This window comes from Mizuhopecten yessoensis, unplaced genomic scaffold, assembly GCF_002113885.1.
Source record: "Mizuhopecten yessoensis strain PY_sf001 unplaced genomic scaffold, ASM211388v2 scaffold2329, whole genome shotgun sequence".
Taxonomy (NCBI): Eukaryota; Metazoa; Mollusca; class Bivalvia; order Pectinida; family Pectinidae; genus Mizuhopecten; species Mizuhopecten yessoensis.
The window spans coordinates 2,714,707-2,726,444 of record NW_018404492.1 but is presented as its reverse complement, the minus strand read 5'-3'; the positions used below and the strand labels follow the sequence as shown (position 1 = coordinate 2,726,444).

The 11,738-nt window shown below is 38.6% G+C and overlaps 1 protein-coding gene across 1 annotated transcript in view; it reads right to left on the bottom strand.

Moving 5' to 3' along the window:
- LOC110445605 (G-protein coupled receptor 98-like) overlaps positions 1-11,738 on the bottom strand; it is a 106,547-nt gene that overhangs the window by 55,685 nt on the left and 39,124 nt on the right. Inside the window, exons 35-36 of the mRNA XM_021490289.1 lie at positions 11,205-11,364; positions 2,495-2,657 (exon numbers count right to left, since the gene is read on the bottom strand). Of these exons, the coding sequence (XP_021345964.1) occupies positions 2,495-2,657; positions 11,205-11,364 (323 nt within the window). The remainder of the gene's footprint in view (positions 1-2,494; positions 2,658-11,204; positions 11,365-11,738) is intronic.

The window sequence follows — 11,738 nt, the reverse complement described above, 5'->3', positions numbered from 1 at the left end:
TTGGTCCAAAATGTGATTTCCCTATATAAACTATAGTAAAGTTTACCCCCTCCCCAGGGGGAAACGTGAGACCCCAGGGTCAAGAAATTCACAATTTTAGTAAAGCACCTTAAGACCCTTCTATCTATGAAGAGTATTTGATTCTACCATATCTGGATCTTGAGAAGAAGATTTTTGAAATTTTAGTCAATTTTACCCTTTTTGGCCCCGCCCCTCAGGCCCCTGGGGGCTGGGGACCATATAATTCACAACTTTAGTTGACCTTTGGCCATGGAAGGTTTCTGCAAAATTTCATTGAAATTGGTTTAGGGGTTTTGGAGAAGAAGTTGAAAATGTAAATTGTTTACGGACGCATGAAGGACGACAGTCGAGGGACGAGGACGGACAAAAGGCGATCGCAATAGGTCACTTGAGACTTTGTCTCAGGTGACCTAAAAACAAGTCCCCAAAGGCATGGAGCTTATAACCTTTGAGGACATTTGTGAAACTGGATCCTGATTTCTTTGTGTTTCTTTTTTCCACCAGTTTTTGTTTTCAATTATTCAAGACTAAAAGTACATGTTTTTGTTTTTAAAATTCCAATTGCATTTATTCACTTCCTATATATAGTCGGGATTAAGGCAAATGTAACTTACATTTTTACTAGAAGTGAAAATATTTTGTATTACCTTTGATCCCTAGTCACACCTAGAACTTGATATTAAGGATATGAATTTGAAAGAACTAGAAAATACACTGTCATGATACAAATACTCATCAGCAAAAGTTCAGTCATTTACAAGTTACGGCCAAGACAAGTAATAAAATGATTTGATATCTGATCGCTTGCCATGACTGACCTTTAGGGTAGGGACGTAAGTGTTGTTTGACACACTGATTCATGATCTGTACATGATAAACATATCAGTCTGTTAGGTGTCATAAGAAAATGTTCAGTCATTTAGGAGGCAATACAGAGGTCCTGGAATAATGAAATTAGTAAGACAAGGTTTTAACATAAATATGTGGGCAAACCGAATACAGTGATTGATATACACTACCCCTTACTTCATTTAAGGGAGAGACTATAATGAAGCATCCTTTAAGAATAGGAATTCTGCTGTCCCCGAAATCATTAAAGTTTCTGTACCACTTGGCTCTAGATATTGTTAAATTATTCATACTGTTGAAATATCCATCACTCAAGCCGTAACAGGAACATTGGGTGTGTAAGTTAATGTCTGATCGCGTGGATACAGGGTAAGGGATTTCTTCCGGACAGAGAGTTCTATGACGCAAATTATGACACAGGTAAAAAGTACCACGACATCTCCCACCTGTACAGGTCCTGGTACAAGAGCACTTAAAAAGTTTAATACATTCAGGTAGATTTCGTATTTGTTTAGATATGCATGTGTCGTTTATTACTGACGTAGAATCAAACTTGTTGTTAGCAAGTCAAACACGACGACATAAGAACAAGTAAGACACGACGACATAAGGAAAAGTGAGACACGAGGACATAAGGACAAGTAAGATACAACGACATAAGGACAAGTGAGACACAACAACATAAGGAAAAGTGAGACATGACGACATAATGGCAAGTGAGACACGACGACATAAGGAAAAGTAAGACACGACGACATAAGGACAAGTAAGACACGACGACATAAGGACAAGTAAGACATGACGACATAAGGACAAGTGAGAAACGACGACATAAGGACAAGTGAGAAACAACGACATAAGGACAAGTAAGACATGACGACATAAGGACAAGTGAGAAACGACGACATAAGGACAAGTAAGACATGACGACATAAGGACAAGTAAGACAAGACGACATTGTAGGACAAGTAAGACACGACGACATAAGGAAAAGTAAGACACGACAACATAAGGCTACGAGGGTGTAATCACAACACAACTTAACGGTACCTTATTAAGTTAAACATGAATGCTGACTGGTTGCCATGCATCTATAACATGCTTAACTCAATAGAGCAGTGTTAATGCAGTATGTCAGGCTGTGTTGTGATTGATGCACCTCCATATCCATTTGTCAGCTATGTCATGTCCACACCTAGGCAAAGCAACCAGACAGTTACTCAACAGGAACAAGGCACCGGCTAGCGCTCCTCTCCGTTACAGTCACATACTCCCTATTCTTGATAATATTTGACTTGTACCAACAACCCTACTGTTATAATTGTCTTCATGTAGCATCGCAATGTACAACAGCAAATTGTTCCCGCTTCTTAGTCTGACTGTTTAGAAGAAAATAGTGTAATAATCTGTTTTCCATGAAGTTCCATCTACCAAGAAATCATCCCGAGGCCGATGCCTCTAACCTATATAAGTTTACATGTACTTGTCAGGATAGAATGTGACCCCCTCTATAATTTTATAGTATTACTATCCCTGAACACAGGACCTCCAGTAAATGTCTACATCTGATGGTAAGGTAAGAGCTAAGAATCAATAATTAAGTTATAAACATTATGGCACAAACCTGCAGCTCCTGAGAGCCGAACTTCAGTCAGAGTCACAGAGAAGCTTGAGTCCATCTCCAGGAATCCGTCGCCGGCCAGTGGGATATGTGTGATGACCTCAGCCTGACCATCATCAAATGAAACTGTCCCACCACTCTTGGACAGTAGCACACCGGTCTGAAGCTGTTCACATAAAACAGATAATCAGCTAGAAATCTAACTGGATACATACAACTTGGAACACAATGTTACAATTCTCTTATAAACAAATTCTTTTAAACTATATACTAAGATAAACTTATGGTTTCTGTTTAGTAGGCTAATGTTTGTGGGATGTGTTGAAAGTTTCATACATAAACGGTACTTCAGAATCAGCCTAAATAGAAATTGGGGGTGACAGAGAAATCATACACTCTAGGGGGTGACAGAGAAATCATACACTCTAGGGGGTGACAGATAAATCATATACTCTAGGAGGTGACAGAGAAATCATACACTCTATGGGGTGATAGAGAAATCATACACTCTAGGGGGTGACAGAGAAATCTTACACTCTAGGGGGTGACAGATAAATCATATACTCTAGGGGGTGACAGAGAAATCTTACGCTCTAGGGGGTGACAGAGAAATCTTACACTCTAGGGGGTGACATAGAAATCATACACTCTAGGGGGTGACAGAGAAATTATATACTCTAGGAGGTGACAGAGAAATCATACACTCTAGGGGGTGACAGAGAAATCTTACACTTTTGGGGGTGACAGAGAAATCTTACACTCTAGAGGGTGACAGATAAATCATACACTCTAGGGGGTGACAGATAAATCATACACTCTAGGGGGTGACAGAGAAATCTTACACTCTAGGGGGTGACAGAGAAATCATACACTCTAGGAGTGACAGAGAAATCATACACTCTAGGGGGTTACAGAGAAATCATACACTCTAGGGGTGACAGAGAAATCTTACACTCTAGGGGGTGACAGAGAAATCATACACTCTAGGGGGTGACAGAGAAATTATATACTCTAGAGGGTGACAGAGAAATCATACACTCTAGGAGTGACAGAGAAATCTTACACTTTTGGGGGTGACAGAGAAATCTTACACTCTAGGGGGTGACAGAGAAATCATACACTCTAGGGGGTGACAGAAAAATCTTTCACTCTAGGGGGTGACGGAGAAATCATACACTCTAGGGGGTTACAGAGAAATCATACACTCTAGGAATGACAGAGAAATCTTACACACTAGAGGGTGACAGAGAAAGCATACACTCTAGGGGGTGACATAGAAATCATACACTCTAGGAATGACAGAGAAATCTTACACTCTAGAGGGTGACAGAGAAATCATAAACGCTAGGGGTGACAGAGAAATCATACACACTAGAGGGTGACAGAGAAAGCATACACTCTAGGGGGTGACAGAAAAATCATATCCTCTAGGGGGTGACAGAGAAACCATGTACTCTAGGGGGTGACAGAGAAATAATACACTCTAGGGGTGACAGAGAAAACTCACTATATGGGGTGACAGAGAAATCATCCACTCTAGGGGAGACAGAGAAATCACACTATATGGGGTGACAGAGAAATCATATACTCTAGGGGGTGACAGAGAAATCATACACTCTAGGGGTGACAGAGAAAACACACTATATGGGGTGACAGAGAAACCATATACTCTAGGGGGTGACAGAAAAATCATATACTCTAGGGGGTGACAGAGAAATCTTACACTCTAGGGGGTGACAGAGAAATCTTACACTCTAGGGGGTGACAGAGAAATCATACACTCTAGGGGGTGACAGAGAAATCATACACTCTAGGGGTGACAGAGAAATCATACACTCTAGGGGGTGACAGAGAAATCATACACTCTAGGGGTGACAGAGAAATCTTACACTCTAGGGGGTGACACGAGATATCATACACTCTAGGGGGTGACAGAGAAATCTTACACTCTAGGGGGTGACAGAGAAATCTTACACTCTAGGGGGTGACAGAGAAATCATACACTCTAGGGGTGACAGAGAAATCTTACACTCTAGGGGGTGACAGATTAATCTTACACTCTAGGGGGTGACAGATAAATCTTACACTCTAAGGGGTGACAGATAAATCATATACTCTAGGGGGTGACAGAGAAATCTTTCACTCTAGGGGGTGACAGATAAATCATATACTCTAGGGGGTGACAGAGAAATGTTACACTCTAGGGAGTGACAGAGAAATCTTCCAATCTAGGGGGGGACAGAGAAATCTTACACTCTAGGGGGGGACAGTGAAATCTTACACTCTAGGGGGTGACAGAGAAATCATATACTCTAGGGGGTGACAGAGAAATGTTACACTCTAGGGAGTGACAGAGAAATCTTCCAATCTACATATACTCTAGGGGGTGACAGAGAAATCTTTCACTCTAGGGGGTGACAGAGAAATCATATACTCTAGGGGGTGACAGAGAAATCTTACACTCTAGGGAGTGACAGAGAAATCTTCCAATCTAGGGGGTGACAGAGAAATCTTACACTCTAGGGGGTGACAGAGAAATCTTACACTCTAGGGGGTAACAGAGAAATCTTACACACTAGGGGGTGACAGAGAAATCTTACACTCTAGGGGGTGACAGATAAATCTTACACTCTAGGGGGTGACAGATAATTCATACACTCTAGGGGTGACTGAGAAATCATACTTTAGACCCAAGGGAAATCTTACCCAAGAGATGACAGAGACCCAAGGGAAATTTTACACTAGAGGTGACAGAGAAATCATACCCTAGGGGTAATAGAAAAATCTTACCCAATAGGTGACAAGAGAAATCTTCACTAGTGACGACAGAGACCTAAGGGAAACTGCCCAATGGGTGACAGAGAAATCATACCCTAGCGGCTGACAGAGAAATAATTTCCTAAAGGTAAAGGAAGAAATCATATTCTAAGGGGTGACAGAGAAATCTTACCCTAGAGATGACAGAGACATCATACCCTAGGGGTGACAGGAGAATCTTGAACATGTAAAATCAGAGAAATTCTGTGAATGGAGGGAGAAAATTACATGCAGGACCAATATCTCTTAAAAACAAGTGTAAATCTTTCTGATGCATGCATTCTGAAAGCTCAAGATTATTTTAAATCAAATGAAATGACAAATTGCAAAATAAAAATAAAAATTGCAAATGATTATGATTTAAAAAAAAAAAGGTTTATAACATTTTGTACTTTTTGTCACGACCATAACCAAGAGAGTTTAATGGAGTCTAATAAAAGATGCCTTAATTCAGACCCAGATTTTAAACCCTACTTCTTGTATGTATGAACACATATTCCATTAAAAGAAAACTACAAATCTGGCCCTAAATCATTTGTGAGAAGTTCAATAAATTACATGGGTCATCTGATATTATCTAACTTCAAACATTCCCAATTTAAAGACCGCCTATCGGGAATCAAGAAAGTCATAAATTATTTCCTGTCTGCCAGTACTTTCACTAAATAAATGTAAACAGATACCAGTTTGGATCCCAATATACATAAAACATCGGACAAATCTTTTTGAGTACTTTTGACCGTCAGTGTTACACTCTGTTGGGTACAAGGTAGGTCAACGTCTTACTAAATGGTTTAAAACTCATCTTCAGTATTTCAGATCTGAACCGTGATTTGACCTTTAACATCAGTGATTTGACCTTTAATATCTATTGAGAGATTTATCAATAACCCTAGTTTTATAAGTCTTATCATGTATGATATAACACATATCCTGTAGAATTGACCTTAGTGCTTTGACCTTTGTCCTCAGCTTGACTACATTGTAGGTAGATTGATCTATACAGAGGAAATTCTCAGGGCACATGGTCTTTTAAGGACATTGAGGAACCGTCAAACTTTACCTACAAATGTGCCCTACTGTTATATTATAACATGCCTCTATATACGCCTGACTATAATGAAAACCTGTATATATATCCAACACAATTTTGAAGCTTTTTAGTCTGAAGCCCTTCCTTTTACCGATGATAGACTGTCATATCAAACCAAATGACTGATTTCCCCTCAGTAAGCATGTGTAGTCACAACAAACTGTTTAGAATCACTTTTATGATCCTTATATACAAGGTTAACCCATTTGAACAATCTAAACTTTCTCTTGAAATCAATTCACTTCTATAAATGAAACATTTACAAGAAAATCTTTTAGTAGAAAATAAATCTCGACTTGTTTGAGTAATTCTGAAGTATTCATTTTTGTTAACGTACTTATCCTATTCACCCTGAGAAGTCATGCACATCATGCATGTAGAACATGTTGATTATGTTTGAATGGGATAAAACTTTGAGTTAAACATGGTTTGCAATATAATCCTATAAATACAGTGATATTGAGGCTAATTAGGTAAGCAGTACTCCACCTCAATGATAAATGTTTCTTTCAAAGGGTGTGGGTTTGGCCATTTTAAAGATTAAAAAGGAAAGATATTTATCGCCTCCACACACAGACATAAATAGCCAATTTTGTTTACTTTCTTGTTAAATGTTTGAAAAGGATAAGCTCATGCTATTTCAAATCAACAGAAAGAATTTTATATGTTAAACTTTCCATCTTCTTGATTTATTTTCGTTTTATTCTATTTTTTAAATACTTCAAGTGCATTAAGTTTAAAATAAGATTCCCACTAATCTATGCAATATTTTCTGTATTGAGCACACTGGGTATTTATAAAAGGTATGGTTTGGAGAGTTCTTAATGAGAAAACTTTTATAATACAAGAGGCCCAATGGGCCTGAATCACTCACCTGGTATTAATCTCACACTTGTAATCTTAAAAGTGGACTTAAATACAGCTACAAGCAGAATATCAGTGTTTGAATCATAAGAACCTATTAAAAGATTTAAACATATGATGCCTGTGACCTTGAATGTCGAACAAGGACATTAGGTTGAACAGAGTTTATAGTCTTCCAACACAGCATGCTTTTGGAGAAATATTTTAAAGTAATTTAAAGATTTAAACATATAATGACCACTGTGACCTTGAATATGGGCGAAGGTTATTCATTTTCACAAACTTGTTAGCCCTTCAAAACAGCATGCTTCTGCTCAAATAGCATCATTGTAGGCCTTTTGGTTATTGAGAAGAAGTTGTTTAAAGGCTTTAAACATATTTGACCCCTGTGACCATGAACATAAGTAAAGGTCATTCATTTGAACAAACTTGGTAGCCGTTCATCCCAGCAAACTATTGACCAAATATCATTGTCCTAGGCTCCTTGGTTATTAAGTAGAAGTTGTTTAAAGGTTTCATACATATTTGACCCCTGTGACCTTGAATATACTTCAAGGTCAATCATTTGAACAAACTTGGTAGCCCTTTATTCCAGCATGTTACTGGCTAAATAACATTATCCTAGGCTTTTTGGTTATTCAGAAGAAGTTGTTTAAAGATTCTAAACATATTTGACCCTAAACATATTTGACCCTAATCAAATGTCTGCCTTTTTAAAATACATACATCTTAGAGTGTAGGTATCACGATTTGTAAATCGTGATCAACAATCTATTTTGTGTTGTTCTTTGATGTGAAACAAAAAGTCAAAAGTACATGAGGTAGCATGCTGCCGAACTAGAGGTTTATCACTAGAGGTCTATCACTAGAGTTTTATCACTAGAGTGTTATCACTAAAGGTTGATCACTAGAGTTATCACTAGAGGTCTATCACTAGAGGTTTATCACTAGAGTTATCACTAGAGGTCTATCACAAGAGGTCTATCACTAGAGGTTTATCACTTCTATCACTAGAGGTTTATCACTAGAAGTCTATCACTAGAGGTCTATCACTAGAGGTTATCACTATAGATTTATCACTAGAAGTCTATCACTAGAGGTTTATCACTAGAGGTCTATCACACTAGAGATCTATCACTAGAGGTTTATCACACTAGAGATCTATCACTAGAGGTCTATCACACTAGAGATCTATCGCTAGAGGGGTATCACTAGAGGTTTATCACTAGAGGTCTATCACTAGAGGTTTATCACTAGAGGTCTATCACTAGAGGTTTATCACTTCTATCACTTGAAGTCTATCACTAGAGGTTTATCACTAGAGGTCTATCACTAGAGGTTATCACTAGAGATCTATCACTAGAGGTTTATCACTAGAGGTTTATCCCTAGAGGTCTTTCACTAGAGGTTTATCACACTAGAGATCTATCACTAGAGGTTTATCACACTAGAGATCTATCACTAGAGGTCTATCACACTAGAGATCTATTACTAGAGGTTTATCACACTAGAGATCTATCTCTAGAGGTCTATCACACTAGAGATCTATCGCTAGAGGTTTATCACTAGAGATCTATCACTAGAGGTTTATCACTAGAGGTTTATCACTAGAGGTCTATCACTAGAGGTTTATCACTAGAGGTCTATCACTAGAGGTTTATCACTTAAGGTCTATCACTAGAGGTTGATTCCTAGAGGTCTATCACTAGAGGACTAGAGGTCTATCACTAGAGGTCTATCACTAGAGGCCTATCACTAGAGGACTAGGGATCTATCACTAGAGGTTTATCACTAGAGGTCGATCACTAGAGGACTAGAGATCTATCACTAGAGGCACACTTGTTATCTTAGTTGAACTTCCACACTTCAAGTAAAATGCATTTTTGTTACATAGGGAAGTTGTCCCTATTTTAAACACAACATCTGATTATGTGATCTCATTTCATAGACAAACAAGAGGCCCAATGGGCCTGCATCGCTCACCTGGTATAAATCTCACACTTGTAACCTTAAAAGTGATCTAAAAGCTACAGGCAAAATATCAGTATTTATGATTAAAATTCGTTCAAAAGACCTGGCTAATTTTTTTTAAAACATTTCACCCCTGTGATTGAAAGTCGAACAAAGTCATTATGTTGAACACATTGTATAGCCTTTCATCTCAGGATGCAACTTGCAAAGTATAAACATCCTGGGACCCATGGTTATTCATAAGAGGTTGTTTAAAGATTTTACACAAATTTGACCCCTGTGGTCTTGAATATAAGTCAAAGTCATTCACTTTAACAATCATAGTAGGCCTTGATCCCAGCATATGCTACTAACTAAATATCAACATCCTGAGCCTTTTGGTTATTCAGAACAAGTTGTTGAAATATTTTAAACATATTTGCTCCTTGTGACCTTGAATATGATTCAAGGTCATACATTTAAACAAACTTGGTAGCCCTTGATCCTAGTATGCTACTGACTAAATATCATCACCCAGGGCATTTTGGTTATTCAGAAGAAGTTGTTTAAAGTTTTTAACATATTTGACCCCTGTGACCTTGAATATGGATGAAAGTCATTCATCTGAACAAACTGTGTAGCCCTTCATCTCAGCTAGCTACTGGCCAAATATTATCACCCTGGGCATTTAGGTTATTCAGAAGAAGTTGTTTAAAGTTTCTAACATATTTGACCCCTGTGACCTTGAATATGGATGAAGGTCATTTATTTGAACAAACTTTGTAGCCCTTCATCCCAGTTTGCTTCTGGCCAAATATCATCACCCTAGGCCTTTTGGTTATTAAGAAGAAGTCGTTTAAAGTAAAATATTGACGATGGATGGACGACGGACGGACGAGGGACGCCGCGCCACGGCATAAGCTCACTTGGCACTTCGTGCCAGGTGAGCTAAAAATATGAAGTTTACATTAATTCTACTAATACAAGTTAAGGTTCCTTTGCAATATGGTCAGATAAGTATTGCAGATAACTTAATAAATATATTGCATACGTTTATTTTCATGTATATCCGCATTCAGCATTGGTTACTATAAAAGGTACCATGCAAATAAATTACTTTCAAGACATACAAGCTTAAGGTGAATACTACATGAATGAAATTCTTCACGAAGTAGTGCAGAGATGTAATTAAGTGTGTCTGAAAAAGAAGTCATCAGCAGTGCTCGCTTGTTCCTGACAGTCATGGAGTCAATTAGTGATTTAACTTATGGTATCTTTGAGGTAATTCAATTAATGTTTCCTCTGAAACGATTTAAGCCATGTTTCCTGTTATCAGTTGGTTTGGTTTGGTATAATTTTGTTTAACATCCTATTAACAGCTAAGGTTATTAAAAGACGTGCCCCATGTGTTTAATGTATGCATGCTTGTGTGTGTGTATGCAGGAGACAGGGTATGTTGGTGTGCTTGCCTCCTTGTGATAGCGCGGATCTGATGCCGACTTTATTGTGCTATCTCACTGAAATACCATGCCGAAAGCACCCAGCACAGCATTCTGCCCGGTCACATTATACTGACAACGGGTGAATCAGTTGTTGCCATCCCCCTTAATGCTGAACCTTAAGCAGGGAATAACAACTACCATTTTTAAGGACTTTGGCATGTCACGGCCTGGGGACAGAACCTATTGCCTTCCTCACCTGGGCGAACGCTCAACATTTAAGCCAAAAGTGAGGTTTTGCCAAACAAGGCGCTAGGAATAAAAGGAAGATAGAAGTAGAAAGGAAGATAAAGATCACAAATATTGCAATGAGCACAGCAGATTTATTTTGATTGCTCTTGTGTCCCCAAATAGAGGACACCAAAGCAAACCCCTAATGCTGCAGGGGGTTTGTTGCCCCCTACGATACATGCAGTGGGTACAGCAGGTGTATTCTTTTCCCAGCTTGACTTGCTGGATGGACTAGGACAATTGAACAAAATTCACTTACCAAGTCATACTTGATCTGGAATGTGAGGATGATGTTTCCAAATGTGCCCGCATAGCGAGTGAAGTTGAGTCTGACCGAGCGACTGAGATCAGCTGGATTGACGATCACAGTCTGGTCACTCTGCACCACACCAAATAGGCCATGAGGATTGTCATTAAATCTAGCAATACAAAAGAAATACAAATATTATATATGAAAACCAAGTATCTGATAATCTACAGAGCTTATCACTACTGTAATGAATGTGCAATTAGTCAAGATATCAGCTTCATCCATTAAGGTAACTTCATCATGACAAGACACTAACTTCACCAATCAAGACACCAACTTCATCAATCAAGACACTAACTTCACCAATCAAGACACCAACTTCATCAATCAAGACACCAACTTCACCAATCAAGACACCAACTTCATCAATCAAGACACCAACTTCACCAATCAAGACACCAATTCCACCAGTCAAGACACCAACTTCATCAATCAAGACACCAACTTCATCAACCAAGACACCAACTTCATCAATCAAGACAC